The sequence below is a fragment of the Xenia sp. Carnegie-2017 genome, unplaced genomic scaffold, assembly GCF_021976095.1.
Source record: "Xenia sp. Carnegie-2017 unplaced genomic scaffold, XeniaSp_v1 HiC_scaffold_20, whole genome shotgun sequence".
Lineage (NCBI taxonomy): Eukaryota > Metazoa > Cnidaria > Anthozoa > Malacalcyonacea > Xeniidae > Xenia > Xenia sp. Carnegie-2017.
Window position 1 is genome coordinate 11,850,955 of NW_025813483.1, and position 26,231 is coordinate 11,877,185.

At 35.1% G+C, this 26,231-nt stretch overlaps 4 protein-coding genes and 1 long non-coding RNA gene across 5 annotated transcripts; 2 read left to right on the forward strand and 3 right to left on the reverse strand.

Annotated features, from left to right (window-relative positions):
- Window positions 1–274: 274 nt before the first annotated feature.
- Window positions 275–2,945, forward strand: LOC124443329 (protein kinase C and casein kinase substrate in neurons protein 1-like). Its single transcript, XM_046993832.1, is given in 6 exon segments — window positions 275–564; window positions 935–1,201; window positions 1,382–1,477; window positions 1,480–1,711; window positions 2,284–2,404; window positions 2,482–2,945. Coding segments are annotated over 6 exon segments (1,032 nt in total). The 5' UTR covers window positions 275–356; the 3' UTR covers window positions 2,590–2,945.
- LOC124443328 (DDB1- and CUL4-associated factor 6-like) lies at window positions 1,611–16,238 on the reverse strand. The gene is given in 14 exon segments (XM_046993831.1): window positions 1,611–2,408; window positions 9,091–9,157; window positions 10,217–10,325; window positions 10,511–10,596; window positions 11,246–11,402; window positions 11,505–12,507; window positions 13,127–13,172; window positions 13,175–13,352; window positions 13,547–13,660; window positions 13,953–14,057; window positions 14,694–14,771; window positions 14,850–14,942; window positions 15,056–15,117; window positions 15,685–16,238. Coding segments are annotated over 13 exon segments (2,172 nt in total). The 5' UTR covers window positions 15,782–16,238; the 3' UTR covers window positions 1,611–2,408; window positions 9,091–9,113.
- Window positions 2,873–9,563, forward strand: LOC124443327 (PC3-like endoprotease variant B). Its single transcript, XM_046993830.1, has 14 exons — window positions 2,873–3,258; window positions 3,661–3,765; window positions 3,857–3,946; window positions 4,011–4,119; window positions 4,193–4,230; window positions 4,310–4,383; window positions 4,483–4,571; window positions 5,054–5,226; window positions 5,375–5,596; window positions 6,896–6,996; window positions 7,490–7,711; window positions 7,805–8,189; window positions 8,250–8,421; window positions 8,498–9,563. Exons 1-14 carry the CDS (start codon window positions 2,971–2,973, stop codon window positions 8,926–8,928), a joined length of 2,499 nt encoding a protein of 832 aa, XP_046849786.1. The 5' UTR covers window positions 2,873–2,970; the 3' UTR covers window positions 8,929–9,563.
- A 53-nt stretch (window positions 16,239–16,291) lies between the features above and the next one.
- LOC124441695 (transcobalamin-2-like) lies at window positions 16,292–20,238 on the reverse strand. The gene is made up of 6 exons (XM_046992161.1): window positions 19,991–20,238; window positions 19,049–19,749; window positions 18,566–18,743; window positions 18,208–18,233; window positions 17,716–18,030; window positions 16,292–16,807 (listed from the first exon to the last, which is right to left on the reverse strand). The coding sequence occupies exons 1-6, from the start codon at window positions 20,076–20,078 to the stop codon at window positions 16,478–16,480; spliced, it is 1,638 nt and encodes a 545-aa protein (XP_046848117.1). The 5' UTR covers window positions 20,079–20,238; the 3' UTR covers window positions 16,292–16,477.
- Window positions 20,239–23,104: 2,866 nt separating this feature from the next.
- LOC124443331 lies at window positions 23,105–24,505 on the reverse strand. The gene is made up of 3 exons (XR_006947627.1): window positions 24,426–24,505; window positions 23,867–24,034; window positions 23,105–23,153 (listed from the first exon to the last, which is right to left on the reverse strand). It is a non-coding gene; the product is annotated as an uncharacterized LOC124443331 (long non-coding RNA).
- Between the last annotated feature and the right edge of the window lie 1,726 nt (window positions 24,506–26,231).

Sequence of the window (26,231 nt, forward strand, 5' to 3'; positions counted from 1 at the left end):
TCACGGTGAATTATTTAGGTGCAATAACAATAAGTCTAATCCATGTCTGTTTGTCACCGGAAACAACGCGATACACATTTATTTCCAATGAATAATCGCTATCTCTCTCAAATAAATCAAATTGACAACATTAGAGATGTTGCAAATACTTAAATGATGCAAAGAACGCAATGAAACCAAAATTAAAAGCGTCAAAAAAATAATATTTTTGAACGTAAAATTTAGTCTATCGGAGTGTTGCCTTAGATACTTACGGGCAAAGCAAACAAACGAGTATCAGATTACATATTTTGCTACAAGCCTGCAACTCAAAATCAAAGGAACAAAAATTTACTGTAACATTAACTGCATAAAATATGACTAGTGATCAACAGACAAACTGTCAGTTTTCAGCAAACGAGGAATTTTTATCAGCGAATTTTTCAAATCTTAATTTCTGGGACATTAACAGTTACAAAACGTGCTTGAAAAGAATTGAAGATGGAGCGAAATTGTGTGACGATTTCATGAAAATGATAAAGGAACGAACCGATATAGAGGCAGCGTACTGCAATAAATTAAAATGTTAGTGAACTTTTACATTTTCGTAATTTCGTTCTATAAACCTTGTAAATGACACGCGAATTTATATATTACGTACAGACGTACAGTGGCAACACCTCAGGGAAATGTGTATTCAGTGTAATTGAAACAAATTTTTACGCATTAAAATCGTCGCTCATTAAAGTGTAATGTTGCCAGCTGTTTTAAAACATGTTTCAAACCTATTTTATAGCTCAGGAATGATTCTTAGTCCCTGGAAACTAAAACATAGAGGATTATTTTTGTAGAAAAGGCTTCAATAACAGCAAAGCCCACAATAAATCACAAATGTACATGTGGCATATTTAACCTTTGGAATTCTCATTAAATCCAAAGGATCCATTTCTTTTAGCTTGGTCAAAGAAATGGGAAGATAGCAACAAGAAGAGTCCGGAATATGGAAGCCTGAAAACGGCAATGTACGGAATAATGTTGGAAGGCGAGCAGTTAGCTGATGTTCACTATGAAGTGCACGAAAAACTGTTGACTGTTAATGAGACTGTAAATCGGTGGAAGAAAGATAATTACCATAAAACTTTGATGAATTTTAAAGAAGTGAAAATAATTGATGAAGGATTCAGTAATGCACAAAAACCATGGTCACGACGACTTGAAGAAGGTAAAAACAAAATATTTATCATCTCACACTTTTTCACACAGCCAAGATAGTGTGTACTAAGTTGCTCCTTCATAATTCATTGTTTTGCAAGGCTGGGAAAAGAATGATTTCCTTTCAAAAAACCACTCAAGTTATGAAAAAAGACAACCTCTTATATAGCCCGCTTTCTTTCTTTGTTAGTGAATAAAGCCAAGAAGATATACCACAGTTCCTGTCGAAATTTTCAGAACGGTCAAAAACAGGAAAGCGAGGGAAAAGAAAAAGAGATAAGCGAAGATATCGTGAAAAGTTGCAAGATAAAGTAGAAAAGTTCAGCGTCGAGTTAAATGAGAGTAAAAGAAAATACGAAGAAGCTTTACGTGATTTGACAGGTTACGCACCTAAATATCAAGAAGATATGAAATATCAATTTAATAAATGCCAAGAACTTGAAGAAATTCGCAAAAATTTCTTTCAAACTTTATTGCTTCACTACCACGAAGCCATCACGCAAGAGAATTATATGACAAGGTAAGATATAACAAGATGAACTATGGATTATCTTCGTGCTAGTTTACATACAAACTGGATCAAGTACGAATAAGCCTGTAAGACTCATTGAATCTCTAAACTATGTTGTTATAACTTGATTAACTATATAATATAGTGCTGTGCTGAAAACAAATGCATTTCAAAAAATTTGATCGCAAATCCCCTATAATTCCTACCATTTAGCGAGTTACGTCATCTAGAATATACTTTCGTCTCATGTGTCATACTGAGAACTCACATACATTTTACACGTGCTATGCAAAGACTTACCAACATTTCACATGTGCTATGCTGGAATTCACTCATTTTTCATGTGCTGTGCTAGAGGCTCACATCCATTTTACATGTGCCATGATGGGAATGCACATCCATTTTACACATGCTATATTGGGGCCTCGCATACATTTTGCATGTGCACTCTTGGGGCTAGCACACATTTGAAAATAAAGACATCGTTTGTTTTATCAATAGCATATACTATAATAGTAGTGATCTCCCATTTTAAAGACTTATGTCTAACGTAACTCGGCACTTTTCCCCTCGTTCTATAGAATTCCAGCCATTTATCAACATCTACTTACGGCCATCAAAAAGGCAAGTACAAGACAGGATCTTGAGTGTTACGAGAGGATCTACGTGACCCAAGCCAAACTTCATATACCAGTATACGAGGTAACTGAAAGTATAATATTACATGTTGTTGATAAACTTGATATTGTACGAAAATTTGGATTATTTATGTAACATAGGAATACGATGCAAACACTGGTGTTCAATCATCGAACGTCGATAACAAAGAAAGCGATGTAAACGCGACAGTGATGAGAAACAAGAGTCGTTTTTGCACAACTTTATGATTTATGAAAACATCGTGTGTCTTATTATTGATTGATTTACAAACTTAGCCAGCATCACGGACGCAAATAAAGATTGCAGTAACTAGAGTTGCATGAAGAAACTTTATCCGTGCAGCTAGAAACGTCGTCAACTTTGTGACCCCCGATTAGTAGGTTTTGTATAGCTTCAAAACTGTGCGAAAAAGGATGACCTTTGTTGTATATATGTTATTCACGATGTATTTTAGAATTACAAACGGAAATGAGTATTGAGACCTGCTATGACCTGTAATCTTTTTTATAAACATGGTCTTTCTTTTGTTATCTGTACTGGTAGATATCATGTAGTAACTTTCAAATATTTCCAAAATCTTCAATGATTTTCTTGTATAAATCAGTAAAATGCTTTTACGACGAGTAGCACAGGAGATATTTGTTATAGTGATTTGCTTTTTGTGGAGTGTTAACGGTCGACCATCCAAAGAGAAAAGGAAAAGCAATAAAAGCGAGAAAGATCCAAAATTAACGAAAGAAGAATGGAAGGTAATACATAAGTTTGAAGACGCTTTAAAAGACGAAGAAGGTAAACTATTCTACACAGACTCCTGGGCAGTACAACTAACGGATCCGGCGGAAGTGGAGGTCGCTGATAGGATAGCATCTAAACATGGTTTTGTTAACCTTGGAAAGGTCAGTGATTAAAATTCAGTTGTTCTTCGAAAGGATTTCGTTGTTAAAGATAACTATAGAATTGTTCTCCTCGTTTTTTTCTTATATGAATGTCATTTTACCTTTCCATCTGTAGAAGAGGAGTCACTATTGCACTCTGACGGTGATAAACGGGAGGGCACATTGTTAAAAAAATTATAGAACTTTTCAAGTGTAGTTTAGTTCCCTCGCGATGCCCTTAAAATACATTGGTGATCACTCTTCAATAGTAGCTTAAATTCCTTAGTAACGCCTTTCAATCCATTGGCAAGCACTCTTCTAAGGTACTACACGTTCCCTGTCCACACCTTTCAATCAACAGATAAAACGAGAGGAATGCAATTAAATTTGAAAAATTACATTATTGCTCTCGTGTATCCATAGGTAGGCACTCTCAAAGGATTTTACCATTTCAAACACGTTGGCAATTCATTTCGTGGAAAAAGAGACATTCATGAAAAAACAACAATGTTGATGTCCGAAGAAGAGGTAACTTTTTTAGACAAGAGAGAAATTTTAAAAAATCCTTATTACATCAAATTCACGATGCATTAAGCTGTTTTACTATGTTAACCGATAGGTACTATGGGCAGAAAGACAGCATGTGCTCAATAGGAACAAAAGAGACGGTGTCCCTTCTGATCCAAAGTTCCAGGATCAATGGTACCTGGTAAGCCATAAATATTCCTCGTGCTCCACAAATCCAAAATCTTATCCTTTGTTTTAACATCCAGTATAACCAAGGTCAGTCGTCTGGTCCGGCAGGAGTCGACCTGAATGTGATGCCAGTATGGCAAAGTGGTATAACAGGTCGAGGCGTAGTTGTCAGCATTCTCGATGATGGTATGTCGGATCGAAAGATAATTAGCTAACATTTGATCAATAAGTGATGTCAATCTCAGTTTCTTCAATTTAGGAGTAGATAGTACTCATCCCGATCTTTATGAGAACTTTGTAAGTCATGTATTGCCTTCTGACGTTTCTGTCGGGAAATAGTCTCTTACATTAAAAACTGTTTACCATCATTCTCAAGGATCAAAAGGCCAGCTATGATTTTAACGACATGGACGCAAACCCGCATCCTCGCGATACAGATCCCGATAATTGGTGGGTTTGATAAAAAACATGACACATACGTAATCATCTGTCGTAATTCACGTTATATAAATATCAATTTCTTTACCATAAATACATAAACACCTGTAGTCACGGGACACGTTGTGCGGGAGAGGTTGCAGCAAAAGCCAACAATAGCATCTGTGGAGTAGGAGTTGCTTATAATGCAAATATTGGAGGTTTGTGAATCGATGATTATTTCAAAGTCATTATGACAGAATCAAAAATCCAATTCTGATTCTCAATTTCGATCATAGTCAAATTTAATTTCAAATGAATATTATTAACTGATGAGATGTACAAATTTATCAACACGTATGTTGTAAATGCCACTTAACGTAAGTTTTATTTAAAGAGATAAAAACAGTTATTTTGCTAAGATAAAAACTGCTAGAGTCTAAAGTTGTCTTCTTTTATTAACTCTGGGAAAAGTAGGCTCGGGGCTCAAAAATCGCCAGCTCTGACCGCCTGCCGTTGAGAGTTGCAATAAGTTTAATACCATACAGTCATAAAAAGAACAAGTAATTCAATGAAAGCATGTATATGACCATCAGACGAAACAAAGTCATCATTAAATACTGCTTATTAAATCTTTTCGGAAAAAACTGAAAAATAGGAACTTATACCAATACTTTTCTCAATGAGCTATTATTTATACCAGGAGTGCGGATGTTGGATGGTCAGGCGACCGACGTTTTAGAAGGCAGCGCTCTCAGCTTTCAGTCCGACTACATAGACATTTATAGCAACTGTTGGGGACCTAAGGATGATGGGAAGACTTTTGGAAAACCTGGAAAATTGGCGCAAGAGGCTTTAAAACAAGGAGCATTGAAGGTAAGATAAGGAAGAATTACAGTGGGCAGAAAGCACAAAGATTTAATAGAATTCTGTAGCTTTTTGAATAACTTAGGAAATATTTTCTAACAATAGAAAATGAAAGAAAAATTATAACGACGAGAATTGTTACCGTTGTGTTTTAAAGGGTCGCCGTGGTTATGGTAACATATACGTATGGGCAACGGGAAATGGAGGTTTAACTGATGACGATTGTAACTGCGATGGATACACGACAAGTATATATACAATCTCAGTGGGATGCATTGGGGATCATGGTCTTTCCGCATACTACACGGAGCTCTGTTCATCCACGCTCGCGGTCACGTTTAATGGAGGATCTCATAGGGAGAAAGAAGAAAATAAGATAGTGAGTAACCCTAGTTACCCATAATGTCATCACACTAACGTCATGTTTTATGTATAGGAAATGAGAGTATAAAATTTCAGGTGCAAAATGAGATTGTTCAGGTATTTGTAGGTTTGTTTAAGTATATGATGAGATTGTTCAGGTATATGAGGTGATTGTTCAGGTATATGAGGTGATTGTTCAGGTATGAAATGAGACTTTTCAAGTATAAAATGAGACGTTTTAGGTATAAGAGGAGATTGTTCAGGTATAAGAGGAGATTGTTCAGGTATATGAGGAGATTGTTCATGTATAAGAGGAGATTGTTCAGGTATATGATGAGATTGTTCAGGTATAAGATGAGATTGTTCAGGTATAAGAGGAGATTGTTCAGGTAAAAGAGGAGATTGTTCAGGTATAAGATGAGATTGTTCAGGTATTTGTTCAGGTATAAGATGAGATTGTTCAGGTATAAGATGAGATTGTTCAGGTATAAGATGAGATTGTTCAGGTATAAGATGAGATTGTTCAGGTATAAGAGGTGATTGTTCAGGTATAAAATGAGACTTTTCAAGTATAAAATGAGACTTTTCAGGTATAAGATGAGATTGTTCAGGTATAAAATGAGATTGTTCAGATATAAGAGGAGATTGTTCAGGTATAAGAGGAGATTGTTCAGGTATAAAATGAGACTTTTCAAGTATAAAATGAGACTTTTCAGGTATAAGAGGAGATTGTTCAGGTATATGAGGAGATTGTTCATGTATAACATGAGATTGTTCAGATATATGAGGAGATTGTTCATGTATAACATGAGAGGTATATGAAATTGCTCAGGTGCTCAGGTGTAGGATGAGATTGTTCAGGTATAGGTAAAAGATGAGATTGTTCAGGTATAAGATTGTTCAGACAGGTATAAGATTGTTCAGGTATTGTTCAGGTATAAGAGGAGATTGTTCAGGTATAAAATGAGACTTTTCAAGTATAAAATGAGACTTTTCAGGTATAAGAGGAGATTGTTCAGGTATATGAGGAGATTGTTCAGGTATATGAGGAGATTGTTCAGGTATATGAGGAGATTGCTCAGGTGTAGGATGAGATTGTTCAGGTATATGAGGAGATTGTTCAGGTGTAGGATGAGATTGTTCAGGTATATGAGGGGACTGTTTAAATATTAGATGAGATTGTTCAAGTATATGAGGAGACTGTTCAAGTGTAACAATGACATAGTTCAGGTATAAGATGAACAGTTCATATATGCAAGGCAAGACTTTCCACAAATAATACGTTTTACCCACAATTCCCTATTTCTCATACAAGGTAACCACAGATCTTCATCACAGATGTACTGAGGAATTTAAAGGAACATCATCAGCTGCACCATTAGCGGCCGGAATGATTTCACTTGCTCTGGAAGCTAAGTAAATACATTGACTAAAACGTTGTTAAACAACCTCAATCCGAGAAAAGCACAATTTAACACAAGAAATATTTTTCTATAAGAAAATGTCCATCGCCTTCCTAAGTGAAACACCACCTCTTCTTTTCCTACACTTGTTGTAATTATATTCCAACGTTATAAATACAAACTTCATACTCCAAACAAATCACATTCCTTACTGTCCAAACCCATTTCTTATGAGACAGATGTGTCTGTCATTTGCCAAACACCTCCATTCTGTACAAAATGTATCAATCATAGTGCAGTTAATGTATCTATCCATCATTGTCCATAACCATCCTTCGTGTACCAAATATCAATATCATCATTACGAGCAATTTTCTTCTGTCGTATTTGAAAGCATTTCTTTCTCAAAAACCGCAAATTTCAACGCATTCAAACCATTTTCATGGTCAAAACACGGACGGTTTTCAATATTTCCTCCCTTGATTCATTTTCTCTATCCTTCACAGTCCCAACCTGACCTGGCGGGACATGCAGCACGTGATTGTAGAAAGTGCGCAAGTCACGAGTCCAGTCGACGATGGATGGCTGAGAAATGGCGCGGGATACCACTTCAATCATAAATTCGGTTTCGGGAGATTGGATGCTTATCAGCTCGTACAAAAAGCAAAGTCTTGGATCAATGTCGCTAAACAAAGAATCTGCGAGGGACCATCGAGCGATATACAGCAGTAAGTGAAACGTCTTGGGATGGAAAAAGATATTGTAAATAGAGAAGGATAGCATGATGATTAAAATGCTAAATGATAATATTTCCGTTTAAGGGAGATTCCAGCGGGTGGCACGCTTTCTGTTACCATAGACACCATTGCGTGTGAAGAAACCGAAAACGACATAGAGAAACTAGAGCATGTTACGCTGACCATGAGCTTCCAACATCGTAGGCGCGGTCAGGTTAGCATTGACCTCTTTTCGCCGAGCGGCACAAGAAACGAGATGCTATCAACGCGTCGCTATGACGACTCTACTAATGGACTTCATGATTGGACATTTATGACCGTGCATAACTGGGGCGAGAGTCCCAAAGGTGTTTGGATCATGAACGTAACAGATAATATCAACATTATGGGCAAGCACCTGAACGCAGGAACATTCACTCAACACGATACCAGCAAACAGGCAACAGATGTAGAGGACCTTGAAGAGGAGGTTGGTAACTAGTTTAATATTCTTATGAAACAGAAACATCTAGTTAGATTTGTCTTAAAGGTAATTGACGATCAAAAAAAGACGGAAGAATTGGAACGTGTTAAGACAGGTAAAAGTACCCCCGGGCCAATGCAAGAGAACTCACGTTATCCGGAGGGTGTCAAAAAATTTACCATTGATCGTGTATCACCAGCAACATTTGAGAATCAGAAATTATTTACATCGGCATATGGTAAAGAAATGAACTTTTATCTTATAGTTTAGTTTTAATTTATGCCTTAAAAATATCCAATATCATGTTATTTTAGAACAACTTCAGCCATTTTGGAATCAGTCGACAGCTGCCTATTACAATAACTACAATTACGATCAGCCATTCTCGTATGGCTACGACAACACTCCGCACATTTCCGATTATTCTTACGATGAGGACCCGACAAGACGGACTTATGCCAAACGAGATATATATGAATCATTCTACCCGGAAGATGAGAGGGCTATATTTGATGAAACTTCACAAAATAAACGCCAGCTACCGACTTACATTGACGCTCGCCCGCAAGAAACGCTGGAGGAGACTGGGTCTCAGCGGGTACAAGTGAACAATGGTTTTCAAGAGGACTTTTTGCCAGGGTTCAATTCCGAGTCGGGACATTTGACCTCAGGAATTTTACTTCAGTGGAAACTGACTTTCTTTGGAACAGGAAAAACAGAATTACTTAATGACGAGGATAGCTAATGGTACATGTTTACATATCAGGATGTATATTTGAATTCCTGCATATACAGAAGGATAAGATGGGATTGGAAGGATAGATGAAATAAGTATGAAAGACAATAGGACTCATCGACATTTTACTATGACCGGACATTGGCAGATACAATCAATAATTTCACATACCTTTGATTGTGCAATGTTTGTTGTTAGTCGCTGTCGCCTTCATCCGTAGAAGATTCGCCGTGTCCTCCTGAAAATTAAAGCAATACTTCATGTAACTATACTTCATAAACCAATACTCAATGTATATCCTGCTTAAAACTATAGGTTTAAAAAGTACTATTTAATTTATTATTTAAAACCTTCCAACTTCAACATGTTCATAATGGCGTTATGATAAAGATCTTTTTGCAAAGTTTTACTTTCAATTTAATAAAGATTTCAAAATATGAATGGCAGTTAAAAAAGCTAAAATGTACAGAATTAATGACACAAATACATGTAGTAGGTAGAATTATATGGTTATATAGTTATTATAAATTATATTTCATCGAAATTATATAAAAATGTTAAAAAAGATTTAAATATATTCTACAAAAGTTTAATACTACTTTAATAAATCATCATGAGCCATGATACATGAATTTAAAAAGGAATTTCTAAATCTTTGCAATCAATTAAATTAATATTTAAGAAGAGAGCAGTTAACTGAAATCTAACTAGTACTTGCAACAAAGTCGCGAAGTTTGTGCTTTGGATGGAGAAGCTTTTTAAAATATGATAAACATTAACTTTTTCTTCTTTGTACACTGCAAAAATATTAAATTGGTAGTGATAACAAGATAAGTTTAGATTTTAAATTAGCTCGGATTACGTTTATTATGTAATATATATATTGACGGTCAGCGTATAACGTGGTCTTAGAAAAGCTAAGTATGGCTAAGGTGTCCTAGGTATGGCTAAGGTGTCCTAGGTATGGCTAAGGTGTCCTAGGTATGGCTAAGGTGTCCTAGGTATGGCTAAGGTGTCCTAGGTATGGCTAAGTATGGTTAAGATTGCGTAGGAAGGTATTACGTGTGTTCCTTTATATCAACATGTCGAATGGTCAGATAAAGTAACCACCACTTATTGGACGCAAGTCGATTTCACGTTAAAGAAAAAAAAAAGCTAAACTCAGAAAATGGTAAAACCTTACTGATATCCCCCATCATAAAACATTAAAAATATAAGCAATCAGAATTTTTTAAATTGAGCTAATTGTCATGAAGTATCGACCAAAATTAAAGATTAAAACATCGCCATCACATACCTTGAAACCGTACTCGATGAAGAGATGAAAGAAGTCTTATCATAAACGATGCAGGTACAGTGAGGGTATCACGACTTTCACGGAGCATGCGCTCATTGCGAGATATCACCTGAAGATAGGAGGATGAAGAATGTAGGGGATCATGACGGATATTATCACAGGAATGAATGAGTATCATAAGAGTCACATGAGAAAGGTTCGGCATATGTTTGGGATATATATAGGAAAAGAGTAAGTACTAAACTTCTTAAAGACAGAAACAGTTGGATTCTTCAACAAGAATATCACTTTTACCTCCGGTATATTCTCCATGTTATTGACATTCAACGATGAAGGGGTCCATAATTTAATATCATAATCAATACCACTGGTAGCTAAAACTGATGGAGAGAAAAAAAGAAATAACTATTGTAGATTAAAGAGATGAACGGAAAGAAGGGGAAATGGGAAAAATGTAAAAGACGAGTGTCGTCAATGCACGAGCAGTGTCAATAAGAGGATGCCAGAGATAAGTAGTGTCAGTGAGGGATATCAATGGATGGAAAAATACAAAAGATAAGATTGCCAGTCAGGGATATTTAAGAAAAATGCAAAATACGTATGAGTGTAGTCCATTAAAATTAATATAAGGGGAACGCCACCTTCAGATTATTTTATTAAGCCAAAATTTGAGACGAAAAGCCTGTAAAAAAAACCACGCGAAGGTTGTACGTTTTTTTTTAGTTAAAGGAATACACCTTTTTTCAGCACTTCCAAACGATGAATCTTTTGAATCATTAACAAATCAAGAATCTATAGACTAGGTTAATGATCTTAAAAATTTATATTTTTCTAAAATGAAGTATTTGTTAAGTTTTAAGGATGTGTTATATAAAAAATCTGTTTGGCCGTGCGCTTTTGTTGCAAGGAAAGACTGGGGAGAAAGCGGCTTCAATATTAGAAGGAAAGGTAGCGTTCCTGTTGCATTCATTTCAATGGCGTAATCATAGTTCATTATTGGAGATTTTGATTGTAATGAAGTATACATACAGGGTAAGTATGGATGTGGTTGAACACAATTTACAACATGTCGATCACCCTCCAGTAACATGACAACGTCCGCACTTTTTCTCGACCAAATGAATATTCGACCACAGTCGCTCCCGCTAAGAATGTAATCATTACCCCAAAAGTTGGCTTCCTTGATCTAAAGGAATAAAGTAACAATTCCCTCTGACTCAATGACTAATTAAACACGTCGACTTTATTTGTACTTGAAAGCCGATTCTAGGCATAGCGTCATACTCACCATTGTGCGAGCGTTTCGGTGACCTCTGTATACTTGCTGAAATCTGGAATATGAACGTGTTTCACACGTGACGGTTTGGTCGTTTTTCTTCATACGAAAGCGGAAAAAATTTTGTATTGCCGAAGCAGCGTTATGACGACGTGTTTCATTGCTTGATTGTTCGGCAGATTCAAGATGTATGTCTCTCTGACATGATTCTTCATTGTCAAGCACACGGCTGCCATCTTTAATGACGTCATCACTTCCTTCTTGGGAAGTGTTAGGTTGTCTTTCGTTCTGACATGATCCCTCGTCATCAATCATACGATCATATTGAATGAGGTTATCGTTTCTGGTTTGAGAATTGTTAGGCCGTTTATAACTCTGATAAGATTTTTCATTATTATGTACACAACGGCCATCTTGGATGGCATCCTCATTAAACGTTTGGGACAAACCTTCAGCAATATCACTATCAACCACATTGTTCTCTGATGACTCACAATCTTGAATGACATCATCAGTGACATCAACTTCATCTCGAATGATGCCATTATTACCTTGGATATCTTGCCGAATGACGTCATTGCTGCCTTGGACTTCTTGAGTCAGCGATGTTTCATTCTCAAAAGTTACATTACTTCTATCACTGACGTCATTATTTTCATCGTCATGACTATCATCATGATCAGATTCATGACGTGCATGACGTCTTTCTTCACGTGCGATACGTAGAGATTCCTCAATCCATCGAGTGAAATACCCAGACATGCGACGTTCAAAGTTATCTTCCGTACTACTTACTGGCTCCTCTCCATTAGGTCTAGCATTAGGACCTGTATCGGACCAGTCCCCGCGCAGTCTTAAACGCTTCATAGGAGGATCATTGTCGACGTTAGGGCAGCAGGTTTCTTCATTTTTTTCACTTTCAGCAGACAATAGCGGCTCTCTGGCTTCTGGTTTTGCATCAAAGAGATAGACATAGTCGGAACAATAGCTTGCTAACAGATTTCGACCATTAGGACTAAAAAACAAAAGAGCATATTGGTGTTTTTTACATTTAAAACATGCTGAATAACTATTGGTTGTGGCTATATTTGTAAGCTTAGGTTATATATGGCTGTAAACATGTCTAAATTATGTCATAAAGATGAAATTTTTATCACTCCTGACACGTCCATAAACAAGGGATCTAAGGACATTACAAACTACAAAAAGTCACTGCCTTTTGACTCGTAATTGGAATCAACAACAAATATTACATATATTTATTTCATTTTTCATTAAATCCAATTTGATTTTGAGTCATGTATCAGGAAGCGAAAATCCACACTTTATGGCAAATAAAAACATATTTAATAAAACCTATCACTCACAAGCTATAGTCAAAATAACCACTTGTTGTTTTGTTGTGAACGCAATTTAAGTGAGGAGGAAAACTTAAGTCCGAAACTAGATTAACTATATTCATATGAAACAAGACAATAAGTTATCAACTACCTATTCAAGAAATACAGTAAAATTGACCCATTTTTTTGACAAAAAAACACTCTCAGTTCAACTAATTTATTTTCACAAAAAAATCCAGAGGTTGTCAATTATACGTAGCTACATCTCTGACAGACAGAATGAAGAATTTTTACCTGTATTTCAAAGATGTCACACGACAATCTCGTTTCTCCAATGTTTTGGTTTAAACTGATACAGTAATCCTTGCTGGCTGCTTCCATCTAATGGTTCTCCAACAGTTAAAGTTCGTCGATCATATACATAAAGTGAACTATTATCACATCCGACAGCAACATAATATGGCTGAATAGGATTAATGCTGAAGGATGTAACAGCTTTATCAGTATTGATTAAAACATCCTGAAAAGTTCAAAGAAAAAACTAGACCGAGGTCTTTTTATACAGATCAAGGCATTAAAAGACAGACACCTAAAATATGGCATATGGCATGAGATACTTGTATAAGCCAAAAATGTTTCTAAGCCATTTTGTGACGGAAGTGACGCTTGCCATATAATACAAAATAACAACGTATGTAAAGAAGTTTTGTTAACCTTTTTACATCCATTACAAGCACATTTAGTCTTATTTCTTATGTCAAACAAGCGGACCATTCCATCCTCTCCAGAAGACATGAATGTGTTTGGATCACCAGGGGTTGTGTTGACCTAATAATGAAAAAAAGATGCAAATGAACTGGGACCAGTGGATAGGTGGGGACCTAATGATGAAAAAAAAATATGAACTTATGAGAATCACTAGGGGTTGCACTAACATTTCACTTCAATACAATTATAAATGCAAAGGGATGATAAGGGGTTTTGTTGAATAGTGCATGGAAACAAGACATGAGCATAAAGATCATTAAGGGTTGTGTTGATTCGAAAATGACAATTTAAGTACTTAAAATTTGACCAAAAGTTAAAGCTCAGGACAAAGTTTCCTAAAAGGTCAAAATACCTCATATGTAGTTCCTGTGTGACATGAGAATTGATTCTTTCCATGAGATGATGAATCATTCACTTCATTATAGTGAAGTATACCATCACCTGAACATGATGCAATCTATAATATATATAAAGAAATATAAAATAAACACAAAAGGTGTGCGGTGATTGGCCTAGAGCTGTGTTTGCATTAGCCTGTGCAAAACACATCTGAGCTCAACCAATCAAATCAATCAAAACAACTAATCAGTCAAAGAGAATTTGCAAATCGATCATGAATACATTTTGGAGGAAAAATTAAAATGTTTGTCTTTTTCCCATCATTGTTATTTTATAAAAAAATAAAAGATGCTTTTCGTGTTTGCACTGGCTTATGCAAACATTGGAGACGTTTCTGAGAACTCTCGAGCATGTGCAACCCTCAACCTTTGGTCTCCTCGGTTTGCATAAGCCCAAGCAAACACAGTAAACATCTGTTATTTCTTAAATAACAGCTTAGAATAACATAATATACACACAAACAAACAACATCAAATGAAATAACTAAAATTAACTACCATGACTAAAACAAAATTACGTATACCATATAAATCAAAACAATCAATGTAACTAAAAAAAATCATGTATGACATGGCCTGATATAATTTAAGCTAGAGCAAGAATAGCAAATTAATGTTACAAAGCCATAGTTTTTTAGTATTCTTTACAAACAACCATCGGAGTTTGTAGTTACACTAAAACAAGCAGTTGTCACCTTTGTATCTGAAGTACAAGGAAGAAACTTTGCACTGAAAATATTTGCATGATGGCCACTGTTGATGGAATGGATAGGCTAAAGACAAATGGAAAAGATTCTATGTATAAATGAAACTTTTGCTTGAACTTTTAAAAAATTCATCAATAAGTAAACCTTCATAGAATATGGTTTATAGATGTTCAGTTGACAGTCATCAGAACCAGACAAAAGTAAATCACCGGAATCATTCCATACAACCGTGTTGACCTTAGATACAAAACACACACATATTAAACTTATTTTCTATGAATAAATTCAAAATGATGACCTTGACACAAGGATATTGAACTATAAAATCACACATTCTGCATGTATCTTACACATCCCAGATGACCACCAAACACTTTGTCACATTTCAATCTTCTAAGCAAGTAGTCACTTCCTAAGGAGATAGTGTGGATGATAAAATGAGTTAAATGGTAGGTACATAGGTTATCAGCAAGTGTTTGTCAGTGGTAGGAAAGTCCTAGAAAATGTTAATGGTTGGTAAGCTTTTAGTAAGTGTTTGTCAGCAGTTCGTAAGTCACCTGAAAGTATTTGTTATCAGGGCTCTGTTTGTCATTGGTGAGAAAATCACCAGTATGTTTCGTCGGTGGTAAATCAACAGTAAGTCTTCATCAGCGGTACGTCACATGTAACTGCACTAAGTGTTTGTCAATGGTGGATAAGCAACCAGTAGCTGCATAAACTCAGAAATTGATTAAATATCACTAAGAAGATCCGTTGAATAAGTGCAAACAGTCATGACCATTTGACAAAACAAGACATGATAAAAATGCATTTTCTACATTGACATAATGGTTGAACTATTGAAGGACAATAAATCCAATTATGATGTGTTATTCATTATTACGATCGTCGAAAACCAACACAGACGCACATTAAATGAAAATTATCTCTGGGAGACAATTCATTAAGATTGAAATGACAACAAGTCAACAAAACTTACGAAAAACGTTTAGACGTAAACTACTCCCTTGCACACAACCATTTCTCCTGTCGTTAATTGAGAAGTATATAGAGTGTTTCTTAGCCATCTTATTCATGCAATGAGGCTCAAGGTTTCACATTATCTCACAGACTCCGTTATCATAGAAAATAGAAATTCGGTCAGCCATCTTTCATTTCTTGCAGCATTTCCTGGGCATCCCTGGGACTGAGTAGTAATGACGTCGCCACATAGAGACGTTTCTTATTTCATTTCAGGCATTCTTCATTTACAGGAAGTTTTCCAGGTAATATTACAAAAATTGGTGGACTTAAGAAGTTTACATTGGTATTTTCGTATTTTAAAATATACAAAGTACAACTAACTCCCCCCGGCTCAACTCTTAGCTCTATTCAAACAAGCCGTGGACGTAGCTACTAATGTCCATTGGAATGGGTCGGGGAGGGACCGTGACACACATTAATACTTATTCCGTTGCGCCTGACAAAAAAGAGTCACAGACTGTGAGTAAAGCTAAAGCTTTTATGGGTTTATGCCTTGAGGGTAGGGCAGAAAAAGGGTGTGTGTGACAATAATGAAAATTCGAAAAGAGGAGTTGCCTGCTGTGTATGGAATGGCTCTGACGCAGTTTATTTGAGTTTAGCAAACTTCAATCGCTATACGTGTAAATTTTACTTTTTATACGGTATATACAATAGCAATTCCTGCCAACATTTATAGTTGTGCGTGTGAAAATTGTTCGTGAAAATGTGCAAGTCGCCTGAAAGTCAGATTGTCTGCGAATTCATTTTCCTCATGACGGTGTATATTTACGATATTTAAATGAAAGAAAATCTTGATCCTTTGGCTTCAAATCATCAACACCAACTTCGGCTTCTTTATCATTTATGTATATGAACCAGGAATACCGTTTTTCCTGATCGTTATACACCCCATCAATGCTCGTAATGAAATCACCAAGATCCTCTTGTTTATATGTTGCAACGTAGCTCGGATTTTGTTTTCCAGCCATGTCCAAAACTGTCTTTGCCGTAGAACCTTCGCTTGCATTGACAATGACAGCAGGCACGCTGCGTACAGGGCCAGGCTCTTCAATGAAAAGTTGTACACTGACAACATTCATCTAGACGAGTTAAAATTGTATTCAAGTGTAAGCTGACAGAGAAGTGAACAAAAATTTCTCAAAGTACTCAGATAACATTGACTGTACATAGTAATGGCATTTTTAATGTTTCACCTTGTTCTTCTAACCACTTTGATAAATTACTTAGTCTGTTGTCTTGTTCGTGCAAAGACCATAAAAGTTGAAATAAAATGAATTCAAAGTTATTCAAAGCAAACACTTAACAATAACAATGCATAAGCAATGAACCAATACACAAAGGTTATGTTTATTGAGCTTACCGGAAGAGTTTAAATTGCTATTCTGCTTCGTTTTTTCATCACTCCTACGTATTATTCCTTTTTCAGTAAGGGAAGGGCTCTTTCGTACGTGTTTTTAAGCACACTTGCGTCATCAGTTTTAATTATTCATAAAATAATTCTAGAATCCTTGTATTTTGAACCTAAAAGTTGAAGTTTTACCTCCGTAGAAGTTTGTATAAATTAAATTAATTGTGCATGACTTTAATTGTTCGCACAATAGTTGCTTCATTTAAACACTTGATTCAGTGCATTGCTTTTTAAGCATTTTTTAAATGTTCATAAAATTTTCGTATAGATACCAATTAATTAAAAAATTTAAATCCTTACAAGTGCACAAATTTTGCGTATTTTTCTCTAAAATTTACTCAAAATACTGTCATAACAATCACAGAGGCTAAATCAACCTGACGAAGCAGCAAATACAGAAAAAATCAAGTTTAATATTTTTAAATAGAACGTACAATTGAAACTATACTAACTGTTGGTGTATGTTCGTTTCTAAGTCCAGGTGACTAAAAAAGACACAGCCATATGATAAATCGCCTCAGTTATCACATATATTTCACATTCAATTTGCATTCCATTGTATTGTTGACATCAATTTAATTTAACGTATTTAAATGTAATTCGATCTCCGTTGTTTGGAATGAGATCATCAACACCATATTGGGCAGGTGCACCGTTTACATAAATAATCCAGTATTGTCGTTTTGCGTTATCCTGGGCCACTCCACAAATACTGACAATATAACGACCAATCGAAAATTTCCCATATGTCGGTAAGTAACAGTGGTTTTGTTGTGCTGCAAGGTCCAGGACCTTTGCAGCTGTTGCACCCTGGGGCATTTTCACTGTGACAGGAGGTTCGGCTCTAGTTAGATTTGTGACATTGAAGACCAACTTGGTAGTAACTGTAATTAACTAAGAACATAAACGTACGAGAGGAAATTGTAGTTATATTCTAAGAATGTAAATATGGTAAACGTGAACAGATATTGAATGAAATCTATTGAAGAGAGTATTCGAACTTGGTGTAAATATGGTGTAAATTGATCTACTGATAAATAACCAACGAACAGAAATTTTTAAAATACACACCTTTGTGGGTGGCGGGCTTGTTGGTTCTAAAGAAAAAAATAGAAAAATCGTACATTATAGTTTTTAGCGCCTAACTTAAACAGGCAAGCATACATGAAGCCAATACGATATAAATACACATAGGAAATGTTGCAGGAAGCACCGATATAAAATCTTATTGAAAATTTCCTTGTTCGAGTCAAATATTTCATGAAACATTACTTTGTGTTTCAAAAATTACTGATATTTGAATACTTTATTGATATCATGTGTAACAATATATAACATTTCAATGAGAATCAATCGATCAAAATCGTTCGGTGTCCATTCTAAATATCTCCAAATATGTGTTTGAAACAATGTGGTTATTTCATCTTACTTGGAGGACAGGGTAAATTCTTCAGACTGATCAAAGACTCGCCCAGAAGCGCAGGGGTAACTTGGATATTTGCTAACAGATTGCCAAACGAGCCATCTTCTTTTTGAAACGAAAGTATGTGTTTCATTGCTTTATTGCAGCGGAAAAGTATCGTATGAACGCCAGATGCCCGAAGAGCCTGTAAAATGAAAATATATTGACAGACTTCTCATATGAACGTCGACGAAAGGTACGCTTAAGAAAGATCATCCTTTATACACCATGAATGCATCTACTCAATTCTGCAAGTCCTGTCCTCTAATACTGGTTGATACGTATCTTTACTGTACATTGAAATTATACATAGAATATATCGACAGTTGAAGTGGGAGTGAACTTATGGCTAAATAAATTACAACAAATAACATTATTGCAAGGTTTGCAAGCTGTATAAACTGTTTGATAACATAAACGTCAAATACTATATTCCATCCAAACGTATACCTGAATGGCTAAAGCAGACGAATATTGGTTACCAAAACCTCCAGTTGTTTTATTTTGATTTAAGAGAAGACTTCTTGCTAGGCGAAGCTTTCTCCAAAACAACCACCACCTTTTACTCCTAGATAAGTTCTTACTCGATAAGCACGATAAAGCTGTTAAAATCAATGCATCCGTATCTACACCATGAATCTGGCTGCTAGCTGCATTCATTAGTTGATGTACGACATACTGAGGAGGTTGCTTCCCCGAGTTGCACAAGGCGATAACAGCTAAACTGTAACCAAACAAATTGTTGAAACCAGGCGACTTTGGAAAACTAGGGAATCCTTCTAGAAGATACTGGGTTAGATTGTAGCCGTAAAAGTTCTCTGGATCCTCACAAATAGCGATGACGCCTTGGGTGATGAGAGCAAGTCGAGGGACGGGGATACTGGACAGATTTCCGTGGTTGCTTTGAATTGAATCAAGGTAGGATTTCAATGTCTCATTGATCGACTCTCCTTCACCATTTTTGAAGTTCGAAAGCAACGTGTCTGGAGTGTGGCCCGCTATTCGGAGTGTGGCAAACATGTATGCCGCGTTGTATGGGCGCAGAGACAACTTACTCGTACTTTTGATCTTCATGTACGATTGTTTTAAATAGTCCGACGAACGAACTACAGCTCGAGTGAGGTCAGCATTTAGATTATAGCTTGACATAGCTGAAATAAGAATGAATTTAATGAAATAATTGTTTAATCTATCAATCTCTACATGAAAATTTCTATATGCTGGTTTTGCTTTAAATTCTTAAGATGAAAAAAGGTGTGACGTTATCTAGTTATCCTAGTAATAGATAAGAAAGTTACAGTCAATATTAGAAAAATATCCTTGTGGCCAAATAAAAGATTTCAAGGCGAATACTTGATGATTAAAACAAGAAATGTAAGTAAAGCAACTTACCACAAAATGCTTGTGTAACTTTGCCAAGAAATATAATTTCAATGATGACTGCGAGAGAAAGCAATTGAATCCTGCCTTTTTTCGCCATAGCTATTCGTTCATGTGCGTTTCTGTTTCGCCTTTGATTTAGTAACCAAGTAGCTGTCCGATGCACTAAGCAGTGCGAGCTTTATAACTTTATACAGCCAAATGTATGATATCGATTACCATTTTATGTAAACAAGCTGTGATGTGCTTAAACAAAATTTCTTATATTTTACAGGAAGACAAAATTCCTATTATAATAGTTTGTCTTTCTTATCTATTTACGTCATAGACATTAATTGTCTCAACAAAATATATGTTTTGCGAAAATACTCGTAAATGTTAGAATTTAGTAGAGTTTTTCAATAGTACACAACCTTGAGTTAATTATTTGGAGAAGCAATTACCCAGATTAATTCTCTAATTGCACGAAAGTAATAAATTTGCGAAAACATTGCCGTACAAAAAACTTGGGTATGCTTTGTCACATCCGTTTAGTCTAGGGAACCGGAAGTTATTATAATTGTTGACTGGCTGGCTTGGTACAACTAAGATTAAAAGAATTCCAATAAGTAAATCTAGTGTCAGTAAAAATAAATTATACGCCATCAATAATCAATTTAAAATAACGTCAGAATATCACTATTTGTATTTGAATTTTACCAATGAACTTACTTCTATGGTGTTTGGAAATGTAAATATAACCAGAAAGATGCAGCGATTCAACTTTCTTCGAATTTGCTTGTCTGCCACTTTACAGACGAATAAAGATCGCTTGAATAACAATTTCTCACAAAGTTAATTAATTGTTATAAAACAGAAATTCTGTGTTTCTCAAAAATCGGAATAGTTGATGTCATCGATGGTTAATATTTTAAAAGCGGCAAATTCCAGTCAATTAAACAAAGAGTAACCGACACAGCTAAAAGGCAATTTAGTAACATTGATTATTCAACAACAAAGAAGACCTCGAGCATGTGTCATCAGTAGCGTATCCAGCCAGCAAGTTTGGTGGTACAATGTAAACTTTACGACACTATCATTAAATGAGCGAACTGGCTATGCTAGTTTGCGTCAATTACTACAGCATTGATACTAACTTAATATACTAAATGAACAATTTTCAAACACTTGTATGAAGTAAATGAGAGAAGACTAGTTTCATTCACGACTGATAACATTGGTTCACACACAACCTCAGTAAACTGTAAACCAAAACTTTTGCTTCCTAGACGCGAAGATTCGATAAACCATAGCAACATAAAACTCTTTAAAGTGATAATCAATGGATTTTAATGAAAAGACAAATGACAGCCAGTTGCCGAACTGTCTGTTCCTACTGTGGAAAAGAGGAAGAGCATCCTCAGTATCACGGAAACGTTTCTCAAAAAACACGGTGTTTCATTCATAATCGAAATGTAAAACACATTATGAATATTGAACATCTAACGATAAACAAATCACGCTATTTTTTGAGAAAGAGGAGAAAAGTGAGTAGTGGTTGGGTGTCACACCACCTACTATCCCCATCTATCCCTACCACCGATAAGAGATAAGGTTCGATTAAAGTTAAGGTTTAATTTTGTGTATTTGTATAACATGAAGTTATTCACAAACCACTTTCGAACAAAGAACAAACCATTGAACAAACATCAAATAAAAGGGAAACTTAAATTGCATCAAAGCTGACTTCTTCAATAACCTGGCTGAATCTGCGGGTGGAATGCAGGTAGAATGGAAAGTGAAAGTGAAAGTGAAAGAAAGATCAAATATCGGAAATGGTTGCTGAAGATCCTCACGTTTGGTGGGCAGTGCTAAACAAATATATTTACAGATTTGTGGTAATCGTGACGCTAATCTTTGCCCTCGTTTCGGTACTCATTGTCAAACGAAATAAATATACAAACGATGAGAAGGAATTGCAGCGTTTAAGGACAAAACTCAAACCATGTTTAACCATCGGAAGTTATCCAAAATTTCTTCAAAAGATGCGAATGCTCAAACAAAGAATCACAACAATAAATGTAGAATTCCGTAAAGTCACTGAAAGTTTTAAAACTCAAGAGAAATCTAACATTACGAGCATAAAGAAAAAATGGAGCCAACGTTTAGAAAGGTTACAAAATCTAATAGCGAAAACCACGAATATTTATCAGAAATTTGAAAGAAATTTCAAATTATTTCAAGAGCTGACGCACACAAGATTTGATAAAGGATGGGCAAAATTTCAGAAAACGGAGGATGAACTGAAGAATCGTCATGGAAAATAACTCGTAGCTACCATACGTTAAAATAGCAATAATTTAATGAAGGGGTTGTTCCATAGGAATATACACAACAGACTTTTCACATCAATACGTTCTTTTTAAATTAATGCAATGCTGTTATAATAAATATTTAAATGATTTGTTAAATTTTTTGAAGAGAAACGTGTATAATTTCAAAGAATGTCGTATTTGTGTTGCTAGTTCTAATTAAAAAACAACATATAGAGGCATTGAGCATTCATGAATAAATTTAACCACGCGTGACCTTGACAACATCAAGGTTGCGTATGTACGTGACTTTAACGAAATGGCAATGGATGAAACGACTCCTTTAATTTTAAATTCAACAAGACCAAACAATGAGGACATACTAGAGACATGTCAACATTTGACAATCCGTATAGTTAAGGGTTTCTTTAGTCTCGCTACGTTAGCAGCACTCGCGCTCTCTATTACAGCAATTATTCTTGCAGTAAAGTAAGTTCACAAAATGAAAGTGAAAGTGATCGAAAAAGTAACTTTGATTATAGTGTAGTGTTCAATTGAAGTAAGCTCCTTTTTACTCCTACGATGCAACAATGAATACACTTGATTTTCTAAAGCCATGTATAAAATTTTCTTCTCAAGTATAGGCTGATTGCTTTAAAGTTACGAAATAAAGAAAATCATTCTTTCCATTTTTTATTATTTTCAACATATAATCAGATACATTCATACACATATAAATATATATACATATCTCTGCATACATATAACATGTGTGAATCAATAACACGCATTATTCGAAGTCCTCTTTGTAAAACTCGGAAGGATTCTTCACTTCGCGGTCATAATTGTCATATTTTCTGCGAAGGTCATTCATTGACGGCCACCTGAAGATGATCAGAAGATTAAAGAAAGCAGAAAATAAAGAAGATTCTCCTATAGCCTTCAAAACTGTAAATGGAATCCCCATAATTATTTTTAATTGGTTTTCAATTATGTGCGGACAGTGAAATTATTGTTCAATTAAAGTCAACGCATTTTAACTTTCAACTCAGACTCAACTACGAGTCTAAGATTAAGATAAATGCCTTACATATAACGGTTGCATGTTTACGCAACAGCTACTGCCAATCATAGTATTCACCCTTTGCCTTTAAGACTTAACAATTGCTCGGGCAAGTGCAATTACAGAATACATTAAATTTTATCAGTATGTTGAGTAAAATTAGGACAATGCAGTGTAATGGTTTAGGCAGTAGGCAGTAGCTATTAACCAGTTTGAACAGGCATTTGGAACTGGAAAATTAAAACGAAACTTGTCTAATGTCATGCTAAAACAATACATAGAGCTGGATAAATGCAGAAATTAACGTGTTCAATTGTTTAAGCGTGAAAAACATATACGGCTACATACCGTCAAGCTCATCCCTCCTACTTAACACCGAAGATTTTTGATCATGTTAAACAAAAATAGCTATAGCATACATTTAAAAATTCTTTGTTCACAACGAAAAATTAAAAATGCAAACATATTATCAGCTAAAAGAATTTTGGTGAAAAATACTTTGTTGACATTTTTTATCATTCTCTTAAGGCTCACCTTTGCTTTTGAAAGTGATTTAATGCTCTTTTTCGTTTTCCCCAGTCTCGTTTTCCAGCAGTTAATGAACGAACTTGTGAGATTAACGCAACAAAAGCGATGAGTGCAAAAATTATTTTAATTTTGTCAAGACCATGTTGTCCAATATAGTTCGATGATAATATTTAGCTAATAAAATATAAATTTAACAAACTTACTATAGCTCCACGTTAAAAATCCGAAAAGTTAGATCGTCGAAAACGATCAAAACTTCACTTATATTTAACGACAAACATAAAGACATTCATAAAATAAGGACAATCTAAAATAAGCAAAATTGCCAAAAGTACAAACACCTTGCACGCGTTTTGATTTGATAAAATCATAAAAGCGAATTCTAATTTAACTGAGATTGTGTATAAGGGGACTTTTCAAAACGGAAAAAGTTGGCAAGGAAATGTTCATTTAAGAGTCTTCTTTTTCAATTAAACTTTCGTTAACCTAACTGGTTTTTATTCTAAGAATTAATGAAAAAGATTAACACTCAAATTTATAATACAACATAAAAAGTCGATAATACCTTGAATATCTTCTTGTTCTTCCTCTTGTGCAGAAGTCGTACTTTGTAGGTTAATGTCGCTAGGCTTTTATATTTATTTCGTCGTATATATATTAAATGTTAATGAACGTAGTTGTATTGTCAAATATTAATTTATTATAATAGTTTATTTTTTGTCATACGATTATTTGGAGAAACAATTACCCAGATAAGATGCGAAAACATGAATGGTTGTATTTTGATTTGCAATGTGGTGAAGTGTGAAGGTGTTTATAAATATGTGAGTTTTTGTAGGAATGTGTGTGTTCTTTGATGCGTGTGGAGAGATGGCGAGTTGTCTCACCAACGTAACGGGAATTACATCCCGCACATGAAAATTCATAAACCACGCAAGATTTGAGTAGAGATGGAATACTGTTTTTAAAACTAAAAAGATTTTTTATTTTGTAGGATGAGAAGACCAATTTGATTTTTAAGTCAACACAGAAGCGTTTTGTTAACTTCCGTAGTTTTTGTTGAGTGGTGTGTGAGTATGAGCCAATGTAAGGAAGTTTGAAATAGTATATGTTTGGTTTGTTTTGGTTAAGTTCATCTGATGCTTGTGTGTCTGATTGTATTTTGTCGTTGAATGATTGTATGACTTTGTCTATGAAATGGACAGAAAAAGAATTGCGTTTTAAAGTTTCAATTAATGTGTTTATGTCATTTTCACAGCCGTTTGTTGTATTGTTGATTCTGTGGATGCGTTCGAGGAGAGTTTTATAAGTCCTGTTTTATAATTACGTGGTGTAAAACTAAAAAGTTCATTAAGAGTCCGGTGTAAGTTTTCTTGTGAAAGACGGAAGTTATGCATTTGTCTGAAGTTGTGTCTTTAGTGATAAGTATGTCTAAGAAAGGCAATTTATTGTCCTGTTCTTTTTCTACTGTAAAGGTAATGTTTGTGTGTTGTAGGTTTAAATAATTAAGGAATAATGAGGCGTCGTTTTCGTTGTTGAATGTACAAAAAATATCGTCTACGTAACGTCTGTAAAAAAGTACGTTTGGTCCGTCGTAGTTAAACCAATTCTTTTCATGATAGCCCATGAAGAGATTGGCAAGTACCGGTGCCAGTGGAGAACCCATTCCCACCCATCAACTCAAATCTTGCGTGGTTTATGAATTTTCATGTGCGGGATGTAATTCCCGTTACGTTGGTGAGACAACTCGCCATCTCTCCACACACATCAAAGAACACACACATTCCGACAAAAACTCACATATTTATAAACACCTTCAAACTTCACCACATTGCAAATCAAAATACAACCATTCATGTTTTCGCATCTTAGACACCGCCAACTCTCCTTTTTCTCTTAAACTGAAAGAAGCGCTCTGCATAAAAAAGCTCAAACCAGACTTCAACAAACAAATATACCACATCAATACAATATTTAACCTGTAATATATATCTAACACTAATTCTGTAATTTAATACAATTAACGATAGTCACATACACATATATATATATATATCATGCAAATAGAATAATCACCTTCATTCTATGCACTGAAGATGGCATAAGCATGCCGAAACATGTTTACGATAAAAAAACTCGTCGTTCATTTAAAATGTCTGATATCGCTTGAATAACAATTTCTCACAAAGTTAATTAATTGCTATGAAACAGAATTTCTCAAAATTCGGAATAGTTGATGTCATCGATGGTTAAGTATTTTAAAACGGTAAATTCCAGTCAATTAAACAAAGAGTAACCGACACAGCTAAAAGGCAATTTAGTAACATTGATTATTCAATGTTACTAACCTCGAGCAAGAAGTTAACAAAGA

Excerpts from the sequence above, each read along its gene's own strand:
- LOC124443327 (XM_046993830.1), top strand. The coding sequence starts at position 2,971 with ATGCTTTTACGACGAGTAGCACAGGAGATATTTGTTATAGTGATTTGC. Across the intron at positions 4,572-5,053 it reads TTATAATGCAAATATTGGAG|GAGTGCGGATGTTGGATGGT; the intron begins GTTTGTGAATCG and ends TATTTATACCAG. Across the intron at positions 5,597-6,895 it reads AGAAAGAAGAAAATAAGATA|GTAACCACAGATCTTCATCA; the intron begins GTGAGTAACCCT and ends TTCTCATACAAG.
- LOC124441695 (XM_046992161.1), bottom strand. The coding sequence starts at position 20,078 with ATGGCGAAAAAAGGCAGGATTCAATTGCTTTCTCTCGCAGTCATCATT. Across the intron at positions 18,234-18,565 it reads GAATTTACCCTGTCCTCCAA|AACCAACAAGCCCGCCACCC; the intron begins GTAAGATGAAAT and ends TTTTTTCTTTAG. Across the intron at positions 16,808-17,715 it reads TTACATTTAAATACGTTAAA|ATGAATGTTGTCAGTGTACA; the intron begins TTAAATTGATGT and ends TAACTCGTCTAG.